Source organism: Hoplias malabaricus, chromosome 7 (genome assembly GCF_029633855.1).
Source record: "Hoplias malabaricus isolate fHopMal1 chromosome 7, fHopMal1.hap1, whole genome shotgun sequence".
Taxonomy (NCBI): Eukaryota; Metazoa; Chordata; class Actinopteri; order Characiformes; family Erythrinidae; genus Hoplias; species Hoplias malabaricus.
Genome location: NC_089806.1, coordinates 35,590,834 through 35,612,886, shown reverse-complemented (window position 1 = coordinate 35,612,886; position 22,053 = coordinate 35,590,834). Strand labels below are relative to the sequence as shown.

General features: G+C 38.7%; 1 protein-coding gene across 2 annotated transcripts in view; it reads left to right on the top strand.

The window, feature by feature from the left end:
- stxbp5a (syntaxin binding protein 5a (tomosyn)) overlaps positions 1 to 22,053 on the top strand; it is a 99,546-nt gene extending 77,493 nt beyond the window's left edge. The window contains exons 16-27 of one of the 2 annotated variants that reach the window (XM_066676563.1): positions 1,654 to 1,838; positions 2,399 to 2,524; positions 3,182 to 3,333; positions 9,311 to 9,373; positions 11,656 to 11,763; positions 12,784 to 12,834; positions 14,444 to 14,725; positions 14,905 to 15,274; positions 16,789 to 16,954; positions 17,225 to 17,336; positions 18,564 to 18,784; positions 21,223 to 22,053. In XM_066676563.1, coding sequence (XP_066532660.1) covers positions 1,654 to 1,838; positions 2,399 to 2,524; positions 3,182 to 3,333; positions 9,311 to 9,373; positions 11,656 to 11,763; positions 12,784 to 12,834; positions 14,444 to 14,725; positions 14,905 to 15,274; positions 16,789 to 16,954; positions 17,225 to 17,336; positions 18,564 to 18,784; positions 21,223 to 21,264 — 1,878 coding nt within the window. In that variant the 3' untranslated portion in view covers positions 21,265 to 22,053. The remainder of the gene's footprint in view (positions 1 to 1,653; positions 1,839 to 2,398; positions 2,525 to 3,181; positions 3,334 to 9,310; positions 9,374 to 11,655; positions 11,764 to 12,783; positions 12,835 to 14,443; positions 14,726 to 14,904; positions 15,275 to 16,788; positions 16,955 to 17,224; positions 17,337 to 18,563; positions 18,785 to 21,222) is intronic. The other variant, XM_066676564.1, reaches the window with a different exon arrangement.

Below are 22,053 nucleotides of genomic sequence, written 5' to 3'. Positions count from 1 at the left end.
GCTTGACGACAGCCATGAGTCACACTGATGATAATAATATGCTCCTCCAGTCTTCATTAAAATAGCGTGTGTGTGTGTGTGTGTGTGTGTGTGTGAGAGAGAGAGAGAGAGAGAGAGAGAGAAGGATGTGGAGAGGAAAGCATGCCTTTGCTATGTGTTATTTTTTCTTTTTATTATATAGATTTATATTTTATATTGATTGTATATTGAAATAATTATAATGGCAAAAATATAATTAAGTATTAATAATAATAATAATCATCATCATCATCATTTTCTTCTCCGCTTCTCCATTTCAGGGTCGCGGTTAATAATATTAATGTTAATAGTAATTAAAGCATTCATGTCTTTTTACATTTTAAAATGTAAAATGTAATTAATATGTGCTGTATAGAGTTGAAGGGCGGCACACTGGAGCAGCAAATAGTGTTGTCACACAGCTCCAGGCCCTGGGGTTGTGGGTTCAAGTCCCACTCTGTGTGATTGGCTTTGATTTAGTCACAAAACAGTCCACCTCAGCTCACTCTGAAACACTAAGATGAGAGGTTAAAATAAAAACAAAAGCACTAATACATGGCTTCTTGTGGTATATTGCTGTAAAATACACAAGTAATTTTAATTCAGATTAAAACGAGCTGTTTGAGCTGGAGCTGCAAACCTTTTTCTTTGTTAATTTCAGTAGTTTGACAAAGGATGTTGCTGACTCCTAAGATTTTTATAGTGAAGTCCTGGAAAGTGTGAGCACACCCTAAGGCAATGGGACCTTTTTAATTTATATTTTTATTTATTTTTAATGGTAATAGTATGTTTTAGTTGGACATTTTTAACATTTTAAGCTAAATGCCAGATACATTTTCTATAAATTAGATTGAGTGGCTGTGTTTTTAGCTTGCATACAGTGGTTTGTTTATACCATTTATAAATACACAGTGCAGTGAAACATATACTGTGCAACCGTTAAATAATAAAATAATGTTTTAGGTGCACTTTTATAGGACAGACAAAAACAACAGGCCTTTTTTGTCTGATTGGCTCAGCTTGAGCACTGTGCTCAGTTCAGATGTAAGAGCGATGATTAGAGTGAGTGCCGTCAGCTGTTGAATGTTCTCAGTGCAGCTTAATTGGAGCAAATTGAGCCCATTACCACCTCGAGTCCCCCTGCTTCACATGTGTGCATATACACACCAATTAGTATGCCCTAATTTATGGATAGTGACACTGGTGGGAATCGCTTAACTTATTAGATTTTGCCCATGAAAATTTTAATTTGTTTAACTGATTTGTTTGTGTAACTTTTTTTTCAAATCTAAAAACACATAAGAAAGTCAGACAAGTAATTTTACTAATACGGTATAAAATCACCAATATCTTAGAGAGAAGAGTGTTGACAATTACACATAGCTCACACATCATTTTGCAACATTGGCAGTTGCATATACCATTTTGGTACCTAAAATAATTTGGCAAAAATGTATAATTAAAATATTTGCGTTTATTTAGCCAGGACCTGTTTAACAATATTATTCACCCAAAACACATACAGCTAAAACTTTATTGTTATAGGCTGCTGTGTTTATTTCAAGCTTTGGCACTTCTGTTTTATGTATTTTAGTTACATATGTGACCTTTGTTTTTGTATTTGTATTCTCTCAGTTACTAGAAGTAAGACTGCAGTACGAACTCAATGAATTAGAGTCACCAGAAGGAGGCGGGTACCAGACACCAGCTCCTCCTACTCCAAGTACCTCCCCTAGCCCACAGACCTCTGGACCCCAAACGCATCACTCCACCAGCAGCAATTCCTCAGATGGCATAAGAGATAATGTGCCATGTCTGAAGTAGGCTTATTTAACTGTCTGTTTTATTATCTGTTTGTAGCTTTACAGCCCAACGAGAGTGTTTTCAGCCTAATGTTTTTGTGTGGTAAATTATATACTTTGAATCACTAAAATCTGTTTAGGATAAATACGCAATGATGAGTTCCCTGTACTGGAACTGGACTGTACTGTTGTAGCTAATTAAAATTAGGCAAACTAGAAATGACAATAACATTTACCCCCATGAATTTACCACCATGCTGATGTTAGTTTGGTTACACAACATAGATATAATTCGCTCGATTTATTCTGACAGTATGACCTTTTATGTACACACAAAATAAATGTGATTAGATTTTTATATATGCTAAATATTTGAATAGAAAATGGCTACAGTTCATTATGCTGATTGGTGTTTTGCCATGGTAGTAAGTAAAAAGGCATGCATTTCAGGACAATACAAATACACATAGATTACACAATTATTATCTAACAAGTTAATGAAATGTCATGAACACTCCCAACAAATATTCTCTCTCTCTGTCTCTCTCTCTCTCTCTCTATCACTCTCACTCTCTCAGGGTACGCAATAGTCCTCTAAAGCAGTCTTCAGGCTATCAGGTGGAATTGGTTGTGCAGTTGGTGTGGGTCAGTGGAGAGCCTCCCCAGCAGATTAGCAGCCTGGTCATCAACTCCTCATATGGCCTGTGAGCCTTTTACCCATCCTTCTGCCTTTGCCATACAGATGCTATTTCTCATACACCTGCCTGCACATTTTCCATGACTCTTTCCATAAATAGGCCTGCACTGAGCCCTTTGAAACTACTGATCTGGAAGCTCATATCTTTTTCAATGCTTTGTGCATTATCTTGATATATGACTTATTTTGAAGTCCATGTCTGTCTCTTAGAGCTGTCTATTTATTACCTGCCTGAGTAGAATTCATTTTGCACATGCATTTTGCTTATGATGTAAATTCCTCTGTTGCACTCCAAAGACCCCAGGCAAGATTAGTCTATATACTGTTTTCTGTTACATAACCTACCTGTATATAGTGCAAGGCTTGGAATATAATGGAAACACATTAAACAAAGCAATGAGGAAAAAAAAATACACTGAATGTAGCTCTGCACTACGCATTCTGGCAGTTTCTGTTCTGTAACGGGCAAGCTTACATTTTTTTAATGTATTGCTTTCATTTTTCATATGTTAGGTTGGTCAATATATAAAATGCTTTATAATTTAAATTAGTTTTAGCATCGCTTATTTTCTTTGATCTTTTTCTACATTTGGGTAGTGGTACCTTTTTCATTTGGTGTTCCATTATGCCGTGTTTGTTTTTTGTGTTTGTCTGTGTGATATAGGGTGGTGTTTGGCAATACTAATGGTCTAGCAGTTGTAGATTACCTTCAGAAGACTGTTTTGTTGAATCTGGGAACTGTGGATTTGTATGGATCAAATGACCCCTACCAGAGACAACCTCGCTCACCTCGCAAGAACAGACAGCCTTCTGGAGGTGAGATGCTGGCTTCGCTGCTATAAAGGTTTACAAGACTAGAGGAAAGTTTCTGTCACTAGTTGTAATGCACTGTTGGTGATTGTTGTTATTTGTTATTAACAGTTGGTATTTAGCTGGATCTGTCAAAAGAACACGAACGTAGTTGTACTCATGGACATGGACAAATTTGTTGGTACCCTTACAGCCCATTGAAACACTTCCTTATTCCTCCTGAAATGCTATGACATGAAAACCAATATTCTCATAACCTCATGCCTTTGGTATACCACAGAGAAAAGCAAAGCAAGTGTGAAAAGAGATAGATCATTGCTTACTCTACAAAGATAATCTGAAATAGCCTGGAGAGATGTTTGGTACCTGTAGGAAAATGATAAATAATGGATTATAGTAATATTTCTGAGTAATTATTTCCTTTAATTAGCATCATGCCTTCAATCTTATTATCATCCATGTGGCTAATTTAAATGGAGAAAAGTTGTCTAAGATGAACCAAGGAACATTTCCAAAGTGTTACACACTTAAAGCCAAGGTCAAGGTACATTAGAACCTGATCACACCATTCATCGCTTTTTGAGCTACAGTGGACTCCTCTCTTAAAGGAAAAACATTAAAAAGCCATACTGGGATTTACTACAATGCATACTGACAAGCCACAATGCTTCTGGGAGAATGTTCTTGGGGCAGATGAGACGAAAGTAGAGCTTTTAGGCAAGTCACCTCAGCTCTCTGTTCAGCGATGAAAAAATGAAGCTTTCAAAGAAAAGAACACCATATCGACCGTGAAACATGCAGGAGACAGAGTTATATTTTGGGGCTGCTTTGCTGCATCTCACAGGGAGGGCCTTGAATTTGCCCAGATAGCATGAAAGTCAATATGAATAGGAATGTCAGCATTGACTCAGGGCAAGTCTGGCTGCCTCAACTCAGCCACAGGTCCAACTTATATGCGCCAGATGTCAGGTGTCTTGTGGATGAAATCTGGATCAAAACAACAAATGTGCATGTCTGGCTCATGCAACCTAAGTCAAGACCCGTTTATGACTGTTGCTCCATGTCCGGCCTGCAAAACACTTGCCAGTGTGAGAACTGTTTTGTATGTGCCAAAAGTGGTAGTGGTTAAGTCCAAACATGTCTGCTATCTGGGTGTGCAAGGCATATGAAATCTGAAGACTACCAAGGCATTTTGGGGTCATGTGGGATAATGACCCAAAACACAGCCAAAATCAGTGTCAAACTAACACAATCTAAAATGGCAATGTAGAAATGCTTTACAAATAAAAGTTAACAGTGGAAGTCCTTTGTTTAAATCATATTTAATATAAATTAACTATAAATGATGTGCTCTGGACCTCCAGTTCTTTGGAAGTTATGTAAATGGACATTAGGATGTGTAATAGAGTACTCCAGATGTATAGCACATGAAAAAGCTTCTAAGTATCTTGTAATGTCAGTGGGTTTTAGTGAGGAGGGTTTCTAACAAGGATTCCTGACAGCACTCGAAGTGGACTCTGAAGGCAAGATTAAAAGCAGGGCTTTCAAAGCTTCAGTTGTGGAACCAGTTGAGTGTTCAAGATATTCATTATATACAGTTGAAAAAATGAAGGGTCCTTGATTTAGTGCCATTATCATGGACATAATGCAGGACATATCAAAACAAGATCAACTGAGCCATATTTCTAGATTTCCAGGTTACCATGGAGATGGATGAACATGAACAGCCAAATGATTTAAAAATAAATATTTTTCTCTCTTCTTCTATAATGTCAATGACTACAGTGCCTCTGGCCAGGAAGAGTACTTAGTTAAAGTAGTAGAGCTTGAGAAGGTTTCATTTAGTAAATGTCATTAACAAGGTGCATGTGTTAAGCTTACACCAAAAATTTTGTTTATTTTTTCTACCTTTTTTTACAGTAATTCATACCTGTATTAAAATTGCATGTTCCAAAATCATGAAGCTACTGAAAATGAATGGAATCCAGAAACATTTAACACTGGCGCTATTTCTTGCTGTCATGGTGGAATGAATCACCGTTCCGGGCTATGGGAATAACAGTCTTATATAAACATGTAACAAGCAATGTGCAACTGATTCTAAAATAAAGGACATAGTTTCAGGAAGACTCTCACCTCCTTAAAAACAGTCACCCTAAAGACCTTTGTCCAACTCAGAAACTGATTGTATGTACTGTCACTTATTAATACTACATCTCTACGCACTATCCTTGTGAAAACAGTGGTCCCAACCCTGGACCTGACGCTCACTTGCCTTGTACACCACCACATTTTGGTGATTTCCCTGCTATAAAACACTTGACTTAAGTATTCAGTTGTTTAACAAGCCCTTAGTGAGGTGTTGCAGATGTTTAACGTAACATTGAGATGCTGTTTGATATTACTGAATGTTGCAATCATTTAAATAACACTATGTAATTAAGCAATATGGAAATGATTGTGTTTTTTTTTTGCCTCCTTCATACGCTGAACCAGATAATTATCTACACACAGACATTACTATGCATTATGTTTCTTATTTCTCATAAAAACAAAAGAAACAAGTGTAGTATGACATCAAAAGTAGGGTTATAAGTGTAAAAGCATAGGAGAGCATTAAATAAACAAGCATTTTCAGAAGATAAGTGTTAATTCACCAGTTTTATTGTTAGTGTGGAGTCCAGCTAAACAAATGTGGGCAACAGTTTGATGCAAACATATTTAACTGCCATCCTTGCTGAATACAATTAGCATTATAAAGTATTAAATAATATTTAACAGAAGCTTGTCAAGTTGATTATTATATGGTAATTGTTTTACCATCAAGGGCAATGAAAACAATTGTACGAGGATTTGTAACACTCACATGTGGTCATTTGTAACTGAATTTAATCACACTGCTATTGTTTATTATCATACAAATATGTTTTTGAATATTTAACTCTAATTTGCCGGCACGGACCACACCCGGAGACGAGACGGGGAAGAGGGGTGAACTCAGGAGATTTGGGCTGGGGTTCTGAGCGGCTTGGAAGCCTGTGTGTATTGCTGTGCACAGCACTTGTGGAAATGTGTTAATCTGAAATATTGACAATTGATCCAATACATTTGGAATGAGACGGAGTGGTGTATATAATCTAGAACAAATCATTCTGCTTCAGTGCCTGACTTCATTAATGCAATCATCTCCTCACAGATATGTTCCAGTGTTTTAGCCTTTAGCGGGTGAACTATCTAATAATATCCTTAATTTCAGGAGGAACTTAATATTTAAGTGCTTTAAAGTGTTTTCTATTTAGAAGGTAAACATACATTTCTAAAGTTAGTGTATTCTAATATAAACTAAATTCTGCTGGACAAGGGCCTGGAACTACTATCTTAAGATACAGTGATGCAGCACAGCAAAGAAGACAGCTGCAGCATGATGCAGTAATGAGAAAGGCTAGTGATGCTACACCGTGACCTCTGCTGTTGGAAAAGAAAACTGCAGCCTCACTGGCTGAGCTCTTGCAGCCTGGTAATGAAACCCTGACTGCTGTGACTCACTGACAGATTGCCAGTTGGATTATTCGGCTCAAGTGTGCTTTTTTGTGTGCCTGCGTGTGTTGGGGTTAATGAGTGATGTTTAGCAGTGGGCTAGAGCCACACAATGCTGATTAGAGCAGCTGGGTTCAGCACTTGCCTACTTTCCTACTTGCCTGCCTCTCAAAATGAAGAGCAAAGCCCTGTTACTTCAGCCTGGCGATCAGTCAGGATCATTGCCTACATCTTTAATAGCCTGGGACCGCTTACACTTTGACTAGCTGTACTGGATCAAACGTATGTGTGTGGGTGGACACTGTGGCCAAAATGTCACATAGTATTTAAAGATGCTATCATTGTGACACTCAGACAACCAGTAAGTCTTGATTTAAAAGTGCCATGAAAATGTAGTTTGGTTAAACAGGCCTAAATCAGCTTTCTTTTTAATGAAACTTATTACACGTAAAAATCAGATTTAAAGTGTTTTTTGTAACGTATAATTTTAATAAAAAATATAAAAATTCTCCTACTCTTTTGTGATTTTATGGTAACTGTTAAATATTAATAGGCTGCGTTCACCATCGCCAACACTGGAGTCACCATTTTTAAATCATTACACATACCTTTGGATACAATATTATCTCCAAGGACAGAACACATCGATGCTAATGCTTTTGCAGCACTTTTACCTCAATCGACCTCATAATGAATGCAGCGACAAATAAATTCAACTTACTTATCATTTTCAAAGTAATATGCAACTGTTACAATAAAATGACAAAAGAGTGAGTGAATGTTTGCAAATATTATATTTTTGCAATTATATTTTACACACTAGACCTGGGTGAAATGATCAAATGTTATCACTATAGGTTTTTCTATATTAATCAATCTCAATATTTATCGTAATATTAACATTTTCTCACACTGTGAAAAAGAGCATCCTTCTAAAAATGTAAACTGAATACACCTTTGTTCATTACTATACAATATATATAAACACATAGTATGCACATTACTCAAATCACAAGGAAGTATTTCACTAAAACAATAACATTTTCTTACCACAAAATAGTAATGACATCTATGTCTTGTTTCATGAAAACATTGTGAGGGCATTACCACCTTAAGAGAAGGATTAGAACAGTGCCTGTTTTTTTAGTTTTGAATGTTCATTCATTCATTGCCTTTAGCCACTTATCCAGTTCAGTGTCCCAGAATCCCAGGGTCCAGAGCCGACCCAGAATCACTGAGTGCAAGGCGGAAAAGTTAGGCCCTAGGGAGTGTTTATTTAAGAGAAGAGATCTATGGTGTGGATCCAAAATTTGTGAGCGGAGAAAATAATTTAGTGTGAGGAAAACCTAACAGGCAACTAACAGTGCTCTCACAAAGTGGAAAACATTCCCAGGAGGACGATACACTTTGAGTGAATAAAAACACAGCAGGTTCTCCTTGCACGCGAGGAAAGAAAGTTCTGCGCTTGTGTTCTGACGGGGTCGCCAACCCAAAACAATACACCCCAAAGTGAACAGGAGACTATAAAATATTTAATATATATATATTTAATGCATACACACAAGCACTTGAATTAAACCTCTTATATAGTCTTGTTTACGTTCTCACATTCATGAGGTCACCTGTTCATTTACCATAGCTTGAGTATGTGCACTCGGTTGGCTGTGCTAAATGGGAATATAAGTGAAGATTTATTGAGCTCTATTACCTAAACATTGTCATCAAGCAAAAATTAATCACGAAACATATCAATATCGTTGGTAGGTAAATTGGTGGCTCAAAAGTATCCATAGGTGTGAGTGTGTGAGTGAATATGTCTGTGTGTGTGTGTCGCCCTGTGAAGGACTGGCGCCCCCCTCCAGGGTGTATTCCTGCCTTGCATCCAATGATTCCAGGTAGACTCCCGACCCACCGCGACCCTGAACTGGGTTAGCGGTTACAGGCAATGAATGAATGTACAGCTAGCGGTGTAAACAGTCTAGTTGGATTTCAGTTCTAAGTCTTCAGTGCATCTTGATACCTAGCTTTATAGAGCTGTACAACTCAATAAAGGCAACAGAATATACAGAGAAATACATGTACAGAAATAAACTTAAAATCTGAATAATATGGAAAATAATATTTGTGCTGGGATATGTATAAGACTGGAATTAACTACAGTCTTACAGTCAGACTACAACCTATAGCAGCAGAGTAGTAAACAAATACAGAAGAACTTATGAACAGTTATCAATTTTCACTTGGTGCTGTATGGTCTTGGTTATATACACACGTACATACTTACATATGATTATTCGTTATATAATAATATTACAATATATTTATATTTATAACTCTTTTAATAGTCCTTCTGTTTTTAAAATAAATGCAGGTATAAATACATCTGCACATCACATGTAAAGGTCACCCCTAAATGTGTATTTAAATCTTGTCTCTGTCTGTGTAGGACTGTGTGACATTAATGAGGGCTCGGCCACTTCGGAGGACCGCTGCAAATCCCCCACCTCAGGTAATCTGTCTTTTGGTGCATGATGCTGGTCACCCAGCAAAACTAAACCTAACAGACGGTCCAGAATCACACACATTCCTCCCCTCTGCCTCGCTCCAAAACTTGTTTTGTTTCTTTTCTTTTTTTTATTCTTCACACCTGTTCTTTTAAATTACTGAATTTTTAGTCGATCCATACTCCTTTAGTCCTTAAGTACTTTGTAATTACCCTTTTATTGGAATGGACAGATTTTTGTAAGCAGATTGATACATAATATACCTCGATCAACCATAACATTATGAACAACTCCTTGTTTCTAGACTCAATGTCCATTCTGTCAGCTCCACTGACAATTCAGAAGCTTTAAACAGTGTCCAGTTAGGCACCCCTACCTTGTTGATCCATTTTGTAGATGCAAAGACAGAGACAGGTACTCATCTGATGCTGCACACAGTGGACACAGGATGCCACCCACAGGAAAATGTTGAATTGATATTTTGGTTTGGTGAACTAATCTCAGTCCAGAAGTGACATGTAGGGGGTTAAAAACTCAAGCAGCTCTTCTGTGTCTGCTCCACTTGTACCAGCACAACATACACTAATACACAGTGTCACTGCAGTGCTGAGAATGATCCACCAGTCAGATCATGCCTGCTCTGTAGTGGTAATATGAGCGTCTTGATAATTAAAGAACAGGTTGAAAGGGAGCAAACAAATTATGCAAAGAAACCAGTGATCGTCAGAGAAGCGGAGAGAATGTAGATGCAAGGAGGTGGTCATAATGTTAGGGTTGATCAGTGTACTGAACTATATACTTGCCATTAACTTAATTCAGCCAGAATGAGACCATATTATTAAATACTTCAGCATATGAATGCTTACTCTGTTCTTGAAATGACTAGGTTGATTTGATTTGAATGGTTGTAAAATAGAGCTGTCAAATCTTTCCCCTCTTCTTACATCTGTAATGGCAGTTTGATTACGACGTAACATCAGAGATGTCTTTTACAATTCCAAAAGTGGAAGAGCCGTAGATGTTAGTTATCTTCAGTTGTTTGCTGCTTATTATTAAAGTTATACATTTATACTTAATAATTATAATTGACTGCATTAGCATAGGCTAAGGAGCTTTATAGGCTAATTGTTTTAGATGAATTATCTTAGAGTCTAATCATTTATGGGCAAAAATCCACATCAAATGTGGATGTGTAATGGAAAAAGGGTTTTGTAACAATGAGTTTTTTGTGGTTGATATGCTGGGGGTTCAGAGTATGGTTCTTGTAAATGCAGATAGGGAAAGGAGCATGGAAAGTACACAACGAAACAAATAAGTGACAGTTCATTAGCTACTGTAATCACATTTTAATTGGCTAGCATGCAGGTTTCTCCAAGAAAAGGCATCTTAACTCTTACTTTACGTGACAGTTAATGCTTGTAAATGCACTGTACTGTACTGTACAGGGCCATAAAATGAGGGTTCATTTCCTCTGCTTTTAAATCTAGAAGCCCTGAAAGCATTAAAACAAACGGACTGTGCAGCTTGTTTGTTATAACCAAAAATTGTCCAGCAATTCTGTATGAACTTTCTTGTTACAGTTAGTGTTCATGTGCTGAAAATGCTAACCTCTTTCTAGAAAAGTCTTTTGAAGGATACGTGCTGGGGGGGTGCGATCAATTCCTCCCCTCAGGCAGGAATATTTTCCAATTGAATAACTTTTATACTCTTTATTCATAACTACACTAAGTAATTGGCTCTTTTGCTTAAGCCTCTGCTTGTACATCAAACATTACAAGCACACAATTCTCAGGGAAGTCGTTTTTTTTTTTCCCTTTTTAGTTTTCATTGGCACAGAATTTTGTGATTTGGCCACATGCATGGGGTGAAAAAAACCAAGGTGATTATGTGACGCTGATAAGAAAACTGTCTAATAACCTCCCTCAATAAAGAGCTTGACATTAACTCTGGGAGACAGGGGAGGAGTTAAAATAAAGATAAGATCAGTGCCCAAATGTCAGGACAGAATAACAATGAATTTGCAAAGTGAATTAACCTTCAGTTGGAGCAAAAACCTGTGGCTGTTTGCCTAACAAATGGTTTGATTAGGCAACGAAGTGGGGGGAAAAGGTTCTTGTAATCACTGTGCAAAAGCATCTGCTGAAATCCACCACAGCAGCAAATACTGAATTCTCTTTAAGTAAGTCTTTTCACTGAAAATAAATGGCTAAATAAATACTTAGGTAGGCGTTGTTATATGAGTGGGACTTTTTGGCTGAGCTACACTGCATCACTGTCTTGTTCTCAGAGAGAGAGAGAGAGAACGTTTCTAACTGCGGATATGCTTTACTTCCTTCCCCACGAAAAGTGTTGACGTCTAACCATCAGCAATTTTACAACGGCGGAGGTAGAGGAGGTAAGACTGGATTGAGAGAGGAATAAGGAGACTCTACCCTTTTGTGTCCAACCACTGTCTCTGTCTGAAACATAAAACAGAAGTTGGCTAATCCCCTACACAACACCCCCCCACCCCCCCAAAAAAAACAACAGGAAGCAGGACTTTCTGGATTATGTCCACTGCATGCTACATGTATGTAGAACATGTTAAAGGGGTATTTCTTGCTTGAGTTTCCCCATAGCCATTTCACTGGCTGGGTTATAAGACCATCTGTGTGTAATTATGACTTTTAGACCGTCTCTGTGGACAGCCCTGTGTTCTTGTGCTTTGTTTCCTAGCCTAGGCGTTAGTGTACTGCTAGCATTGATTTGTTAATCTGCCTAGCAAATGCCATAGTATTAAAAATAAATTCACAGGCAATTGTGAGAGTGTACTTGCAAAAAAATCTATTTTTGAGAATAGGAGTACTGAATGTGCACCACAGTATTTCACATCACAGATATGAATTACAGTAGTTTTGTATCTTTTTTTTTCATCAGAAGATACTCAGTTGTGATTTTTTTTTTTTAGTTTAATGTTTGTTTGCAGTTCTTCTCTTTTCCTTGATATTTGTTTTTAATTGAGGACAAGCAAGCAATAATAAAAAAAATGCGAAAAATTTGATTACCCATGACCACCTTCACTCCCTGGTCTTGTTTCTTGTTTGGTGCATGCTCATGGCATGGGGTGCTGGGAATGACTGTTGTGTGTCTGATACAGTTTTATTACTTCCTTCCAGGGCATTGTGAGACCCAACGTGCACTACCTAACTGTGTTTGTTAAGCATGCGGCATATAATTAAAAAGATGTTTTGTCTCTGACTCTGAGTGATTCCTGTCACAGTGTCACCTGTTCGTTTGAAGAGTTTGTGTCCCCCTCTAGATTTTATTTACGGCTGTATATTTAGCTACAAACCCAGTTTTCCCCAAGTACAGAACTGCATGATTGCTTTGGAAGGTTCTAGAAGGTTTGTAAAGAGGGGTGTTTTTTTTCTTCCAGCAAAGATGTCACGGAAATTAAGCTTGCCTACTGAGCTAAAGCCAGACTTGGGTAAGCTTCGAATTTGTGTTCATATTTCATAGATTTCTGAAAAATGGGGTCCTACATTATATTTGTCTGGAATCTGGACAATTATCATTTCAGTCTTATGTCACTGAGGCATAAATTAGTAGCTTCACTGAGGTGTTAGATTCTAGTTTGATCACTGTGCTGATTAAATAAATAAATAAACAAAGGGTAAATGTGTATAGTGTTTTGAGAATCATTGTTTCTGTTTTCAACAGTTGAAGAGTGTTTAAATCTCCAGTTAACAGAAACTTGTCCAGTTTTGATGATGCAACAATGCCCTGAGTTTCAAAAATATGCTTTTACTGCACTTTCTATTGTTGAAATATTAATGACCCTTATTCTTTGTACACAACTCGAGTACAAAAAAGGAATATGTAGTATAAACTTCAGGGTCTTTTTTTTTTTACATTTTAGTTATTAAAGTGTCTGCATCACTAAAATGTACCTTTCTGAAAGTAAAGCCAGCTGTAAATATATATATATATAGGACCATAGTATTTCTGGTATTATAGACTTAATATACAGTAAAGAATAATATACATTTGTGAAATGGTACGCTTGTTTAAATAAACCCTCCATGAATGTTAGAACTGTATGTAAGCCCCAAACATTGTCACCACAATCAATACTGGCAGAATTGGATCAAAACACTACTAGAAAGAAAAAACATAGTGGATGATAAACAGCGACACTTGGCCACGTCTCACATCACAGAAATGAAATTCAGCTGTAAACCACTACCCTCATTTTATGGTGCTCAGTGTGCTGTTCTTTATGACTCTGTTGCTAGTTGTGACATTTTATTGTATTGAGTTGGAAGTTGAAAACCCACCACTGCACACGTTTTATTTTATTTATTTATTTATTTATTACCATTTTTTATTGGATTTTTTAAAAGATATATTTTTAATTACATTACTACATTTCAATAATTCATGTTTTACATGCAGCTGGATAAAAAGTATACAAAATTATTATAGCTGAGAAATAAATATCTGTATTTTCAATCAATATTGAGAGTGAAGATGCTGGATTGAAATGAAAATGACCCCTAGCCTCTTTGAAAAGCCTATAAAAATAGGACTACTTCATAACCCGGGGCATTATAACCTGATTGATGTTTTGTATGCCAATTATAGTCATTAATGGTGCCAGGAGACTGAGGAGCTAAACTAATTTAAATCTTAAAGGGGTTTCTTGATTGTTTTTTTAAGGTGTCTGGAGGTACCTACTGAACTTTCAGTAAAAATATCAATCTTCTGCATTTTTTATCAAGTGAATATGAAAGGATTAAAGAGAAGTTCTCATGCTTCTGAATGATGTGAAATCTTTCCAGCAACATTTCATCATGTGGTCATCCAGTACATTTGCTTTTCAAAGATTTCTACTTTGAAACTTCTAACATTAGTGTCATTATATCTTTATCAAAACTTTTTTTCATGACAGGGGAATGACAGCCATTTTTTTTTCAGCATTTCAACCTAACCGATCCAACATTAATCACTCTTCACCCTTATATGACCTTTACTGAGTGTATTTGATGTAGTCTGTCTAGGCTGGGTGCTTTACCTCTTTTTGTTTCTCCCTACTGTCCTACTCTCTGTATGTCCCCCGCGGGCTGCCCTACCCCTAGACAACAGGGACAACTCCTTCAGCCGCTCACGGAGCTCCAGTGTGACCAGCATTGATAAAGAAGCACGGGAAGCCATCACATCATTCTGTTTCTGTGAGACGTACACACGTAAGACTGACAGCACCTTGACCCCTGCCCTGTGGGTGGGCACTTCCTTGGGCACTGTCCTCGTCATTTCCCTAAATGTGCCCCCTGTTGGAGAACAGAGGTTACTTCAGCCAGTCATGGTCTCACCCATCGGTGAGTCAAATTCCCTTAATGGGCATGAACTGCCCATTAATGCAAAATAAACCTGAAGAACTAGCTAAATAAATGTTGTATGTTAATGGAAACGCTGATCATATTTTTAGCTTTCTTACATCAAATGTTATTGAAATTGTAAAATAATATTAAATACTCATCACTACCCTTCTTTATAGGCACTCTCATTAGACTAAAAGGCAGCGTTCTTCGTATGGCCTTCCTGGATGCTACAGGGTCCCTTCTGCCCCCGCCCTCAGAGCTGTGGTATGAGCCCAACGCCCCGGCTAATGGTGAGGAGAGAGAGAGAGTGAGGAAGAGGCGTCCGGTGTCCGTCTCTCCTTCCACCTCGCAGGAACTGAATGAGCATCAGTTTGCTGTGGTTTGCTCAGAGAAACAGGCCAAAGTGATCGCCTTGCCCTCGCAAACTTGCATTTTCAAGCATAATATCACAGAGACATCCTTCGTTCTACGGACTGATGTGGTGCAGATGGGCTCCGGGATCTGCGTGGCCTGCTTCTGTGCAAATGGACACATCATGACCCTCAGGTGGGTTGCATGAGCTTTCACTGAGCATTTAACCCTTGAACTTTTCAATAAGTACTGTTATTGCTTTTCCAAATTGATGAAATACATGTGGTGTAATTATATATTCCAAGACAGAGAGGTGCAGTGATGTAACAGCTACAGCAACATACAGCCCGTCACAAACTTAAAATACCATGAAACGTTACTGTCAGTCATTTGTGGAAATGTATTTAAGGACCTTCACTCAGGAGTGCAATGTATATTTAGCTTGTACCATTGGTCCAGTTAAATGGAATTCATGCAGTTTACACCAAACCCTGTGTGTAATCTAGAAAGGCAGCCCTTGCCTGGTGGTAAGGGAATTGGGCTTGTAAGTGGAAGGTTGCTGGTTCGATCCCCAGAGCTGGCAGGTCATGAATGAAGTGCCCTTGAGCAAGGCACCTAACCCCCAACTGCTCCCTGGGTGCTGTGGATAGGGCTGCCCACCGCTCCGGGCATGTGTGCTCACTGCCCCCTAGTGTTCACTAATGTGTGTGTAAATGTGTGTTTCACTGCATGGATTGGGTTCAACTGTGGATAACAGATTCCTCTGTGTGAAAGCACAGTGGCCAATAAAGTCATTTTATTCTAATTCTAAGATATTATTGGTGTTCTAACTTTACTTCTTTGCTTGTAGCTCCTTGCACAAAAACACAGATTTAAGCTGCAGACACCAAACATGCTTTGGCTGTTCCTGTTTCCAGCACATAGAATTTGCACACATTTGATCAGTACAAGGCATTCGGATGCATGAAGTTCCCTTGCCTCAGATTACAGCACACTTTGAAGAAAGTTTCGCTGATTAACGGTAAACTGTTGCCCTCAAATGATCCAGATGCCGTTCCGTATCATGGGGATTGTTTTGGTGATGTGAAGGATTGCTGGTGGCCAGATGTTAATGAAACATGTGTGTCCATTTTCTGAATCCGTCTATTTTTGGTTTCGAGCATCATCCTCCCGTCCTATTGTTTGGGAAAGTCAGTGCCAGCGGGGCTGTCGACAGGGTAACGCAGATGGGAGGAGACATGGTGCAGCACGCCGATCAGCACTGTCTGGACCTTGTCTGTCTGCCTGCTGATCTCTCGCTGTCTCATAAATCTTCAGTAAGGACGGCAGAGAGCAGGCCAACATCTGCGCGTCACTCTTTGTCTGTGTCACAGCGAAGGACAAAGCTCGATCGAATGTCAGAGCGCTTGCGATAGCACGGGTGCTTCATGGAAGCTTACGTTTATGGGTTCTGGTAAGGTAACTACATATGTAGGTCTACAGCTGTGTGTTTAATTATACTTTCCGTTCACACACCTCAGTGATTGTCAGTTATCTTTCCAACTGGAGAAATGCTTTACTAACGTGAAGGTCAGATTTTTAATAAGCACAACAGTTCTGAGTCATCCAACCACCTCTAGATCTCCCCTTAAACTCTGTCTAGACGTGTGGAGGCTCTCTCTGAGCTGTAGTCATACTGCATATTTCAAATGTCTCTTTTGTGCCTACAGTTTACCTGGGCTGAGACCATTGCTGGACGTCAACTACCTGCCACTGACAGACATGAGGATAGCCAGAACCTTCTGCTTCACACATTTTGGCCAGGCAATGTATATGAATTCCCCTACTGAGATCCAGAGGATAACCTACAGTCAGGATGTCTGTGAGAACCTGCAGGTAAGTAAAAACACTTTCATTACCATTGCCATACCATAGCTATGCTCTCAGTAGCATCATGAAGTGTAAGAAACTCCACAGACAAGTAGTTTCAGATTGTAAACCCTAGCTTGAGGTTACTTTACAGATTGTGCTAATTGGTTTTAATATTGTTTTCATTATTTGTTAGCTACATTGGTTGATCATTTACAGTTGTGCAAGAGGAAACCATGAATGTATTGAGTTGAACTATCACTTTAATGACATTTATGTGGCTTTCATATTTTTCAGGAAATGCTGAGTGAGCTGTTCACTCCAGTGGAGACGCCAGAGGCTCCAAACAGGGGATTCTTCAAGGGCCTTTTCGGAGGAGGTGCACAGTCACTGGACAGAGAAGAACTCTGTGAGAGATCAACTTATTTTTTCTTTTCCACACATTGCACACAACTCCACAAAAAGAGACTGAAAACACAAGATGCCTTTAAAGTTAAAGTCTGTGGTGGTGTGCATGTGTATCTCATGGAAAGGAATAAACGACCGCACATGCATTTTGACTGAGGTTATTGTCCCTAATCATCTCCAACTTCAATGAATGGCTACCTAGGTCCAGTCTTCTCATCCCTTTAAATCAGCCGTGGGCCCCACAGGCATCCTCCCTGTGTGTGGTCTGCTTATTACCTAATGACCTGTTTTGGTACTAGAGTACAGTATTTCTCATTTTAGCAAGTAAAGGAGTGTTCCAGTGGAATGTGACAGTGTGTTCCAAGCTAGTACTGTATCAAGCAAGCAATAATTATCATTTAAGCTGGGGTAGGTTAAAAAATTTTATTTTATGAAATATCATTTACATCCCAGTAGTGATCAGTAAATCAAATTGTCTGACAACATGAATAAATGAAGATTCACTTTCTGCATTAGCCATAGGACGTTTATCTACTACAAAACCCTGCCCCCCAATGCATGCATGCTTCATACATGCGGAAAGACTCGTGCCTGAGGGAGAGAAAGGAAGAGAGAGTAGGCTTTTAAACAAAAAGAGATAGGATGAAGCCAGAGTAGGCAAAGTAGAGTAAACATCGTTGTAGCCAACTGTGTTTTCTTACATGTGATTGACACATAAAGCCGGTGAATGGTGTTGGATAGTGATAACTAAACAAGCTGCGTACTTGTTTGTGTTTTAGGATTAATAAAGTGTGTATAGGGTGGGTGGGGGGTGGCCTGGAACAAAGCATCTCTTCGTAGCCAGATGTTACATGAGGAACAAAATACTACTTCTCCTAGAAACATGTTGCTACATTTAAAGCAAAGCAGCAGGAAAGAGAAGGATGGAGGTGACAACTGTAAAAATCAATAAAGACAATTATCAATAAACACCATGCATTATACAAAAGTGTTTACAACTACATGCAGCTCAATAAACAGTAAACAGTAAAAAACAACAACAACAAAAAAGGAATTACCATTAGCAGTGATTTTGTTTGGTGTAGTTTGATGCATTTGTGCATTTGGAAATGACATGAATTTCTGATCTGAAAGCATTCCACTGCTTTATTTAAAGAAAAAAAAAACGCTGATGTGTTTCTCCATTCTAAAGCTCCTCCATCGCTTTTCATTATCATTCTCTTCTTAGTCGGCGAGTCGGGTGCAGGAAAGGCATCCCGGAGCCTCGCCCAGCACATTCCTGGTCCAGGTGGTATTGAGGGCATGAAGGGGGCAGCTTCTGGCATCGTGGGTGACCTGGCTCGAGCAAGAATAGCACTGGATGAAAGGGGGCAGAAACTGAGTGAGGTGGAGGAGAGAACAGCAGCAATGATGGCTAGCGCAGACTCATTCTCCAAACATGCTCACGAGGTATGACCCTGATCTTAATCCTTCTTAAATTCATACAATTTTAATCCTTTTAGTATGGGTGAGTGATGTGGCAGAACTATACACTCATGGCACTTTTGAGTGTGTTGCAGGCATTAATTTATACATTTGCTTATATTTAATAAATAGAATTAAGGTCATAGTTGAAAACACTGTTAAATAAATCTTTTCTTTGTCATTTTGTCTGTTAAAGGTGCAGGTATATTGACAACTTGACAGCATTTTTCAGTTTCTATTGAACTCATAAGACGTTTCTCAATATTCAGGAAAAAACATTTTCACTGTGTCTGGATGGAACAAATATCAGACAGAGTAGCTTATTTATGGGAGAAAAATCAAGCCGGAGCCATGTTATCACTTTGTTAACTTTGTGTGCACTACTTAAAATGGTTCTAGAGGCAGCACTGGCTTTGAAGCAGAGGCATTGTGACTGCTGCCTCTGAAGGAGATACAGAATGTTATAAAAGGCCTCTGAGAATACAGAGCATTATTGTATGTCATTCTGTAGCTTCTTCAGAGGCAACAATCATAAATTAAGTGTGCAAAATGTACATCTTTGGAACCTGCTTCACAGGCAGCTGAATTTTATTGTATAACATTCTGCAGCTTCCTCTGAGGCAGCAAGTTACATTACTGTCCATTAAAGCAAAACAAAATACTGAGATTCTTGCAACAATTCTAACAAATTCTGAAACAGTAGAGCTGGACAATATGGCCAAAATTAATATCACAACATATTTCTTAATTTCAGTTAATACGATATTATTCCGATATCAATATTCATTCATTCATTCATTCATTCATCTGTAACCCTTATCCAGTTCAGGGTCGCAGTGGGTCCAGAGCCTACCTGGAATCATTGGGCGCAAGGTGGAAATACACCCTGGAGGGGGCGCCAGTCCTTCACAGGGCGACACACACATTCACTCACACCTACGGACACTTTTGAGTCGCCAATCCACCTACCAACGTGTGTTTTTGGACTGTGGGAGGAAACCGGAGCACCCGGAGGAAACCCACGTAGACACAGGGAGAACACACCAACTCCTCACAGACAGTCACCCGGAGGAAACCCACACAGACACAGGGAGAACACACCAACTCCTCACAGACAGTCACCCGGAGGAAACCCACACAGATACAGGGAGAACACACCAACTCCTCACAGACAGTCACCCGGAGCGGGTATCAAACCCACAACCTCCAGGTCCCTGGAGCTGTGTGACTACGACCGCCCCCCAAAATAAATATGAAAAATAAAAATAAAGCCACAGAAAAACTGCCAAAACCGAAAGCAACATGACATCACCATCATACAACAACTTCCTGGCTTTGTCAATATTCATATTTTGAAACTAACTTTAAAATTGAGTGCAATTTACTGATGGCAGTGCCCTGTAATGACTGTCAGTCAGTGACAAATGCTATAAATAATATATATATTGAAATATTGAAAATGTGTATAAAAATCATATAATTGTTATAAAAACATTTTAAATTGCAATATATATTGGTACTGTATATTGCACATTTATTTCCTCCAAAGTCATTTCTGGTAGTTAAAGCAAGGACACTACTTTGGGGGCCGGGTGGAGCTTTACTGGATTATGGCACGGTATTTGAAAATCTCCACCCAATTTTCAGCCAATTACATTCATCCCCACCTGTTGACTAGTAACCAAAAGGCAATGCTGCCTAAAGAACCATTTTCTGTAGACAACATTTGTAAAGACAACATGTCTTTAGATACTGCAATGAACTCACACTGAGGTGAGGATGTTTTGGCGTATAATATTCAAACATTTCAAGCAAGCACATTTTCACATTTTACTGAAACCAATGGCGTGCTAATGTTGGCATTTACATTTTATCTGTCTGATGAGTCGATGACAACCTGTGCCTGCCTCTAAATGACAGAAACTCAGAACTCCCCCAAAAAGTCTAGACTATTAGATACTGCTCTGTAAGCTCTGCTTTTAATGCACGGAAAGTTTGTTTCTGTAGTGGATTCAGAAAAGGCAAAGTTTTTGATTCTTTATATAAATTACTATTATTTAATATCCTCAGGAAAATGGTTATAACAGTGCATCACTCTGTTCTATATGGAAACAGTGGTCTGTCTCATCAGCATGGGATTTACCCCTCTAGAGATTTCCATACAAAAACGTTCCAGGAGGTCTGTCACCAACAGTCATGTCACAGTCAAAATGGATGTCTGTGATATCTGAGGTGAACATGAACTGACCTGAGTTGGATTTTAGACCCTGCCTCATGATCAGCTGGTTGGATAATTGCATGACAGAGCAGGTGTGCAGGTGTTTCTAATAATGTGGCCGGTGAGCGTATATTATGTTGTACTAATTATTTTCTAAAATACGTCTTTGTGTTTGAACACTTGCTGTCTTTTGTGTGTTCTGTAGATGATGCTGAAGTGTAAGGACAAGAAATGGTACCAGTTCTGATCAGAGCATCAACCCAGAGCCCAAATGGACTCAGAGCATCATTCTCCTTTCATCCCTCCTGCCCTCTCTTCCTCCATCTCTTTTCTGCTGGACCAATTGGATCCCTCTTTCTTTCTTGGCACAATGTTGAAAACTGTGTTGACCTCAGTCCTGCTGATGGAACTGCAGGGGGATTTGTGAAAAATGGACCACAGCTCAAAATATAACAAAACAATCACTACAACAGTATCTGTTTTTTTTTTTTTCGTTTGTTTATTACTGCCATCATCCCTCCTGTGGCGAATTGTCTTGAGGGCTGTGCAGTTCCATTTCCTCATATTCACGCTGTCGGTTCTGCGTCCACCTCTGTCACCACCAGGAAAACCATTATGGGGGGAAAATAGGACAGAAACTAAATAATGCATTTTTAAAAAAAGGAACAAAAAAAACTGTAAAATCAGTAAAAGAAAATGAAAATGGGAAAAAGAAAATGCGTATACATAATTCTAGCTAAATGTCTGCATAAAACACTTAAACTGGTCGAAGCTGTATTCCCTCTTGGGTGTGGAGTGCACATCAAGAGGAAAACTCCCACCTGGATTAAAGTGGGCGGAGCGTTTGAAACGTATCTGTTCGCACAAAGTGATGTCACTGTATTGAACCCGTGATTTGCTCTACTTCCCCTTTATCAAGGTTCAGGTTCATTACGTCATTGTACATCATCGATATTCTCCTCTGTTTGTTTTTGGACCCTGTAGTCCCTTCCCTTCCATTTATTTATTTCCTCTTTATTTTTTTATTTAACTAGAA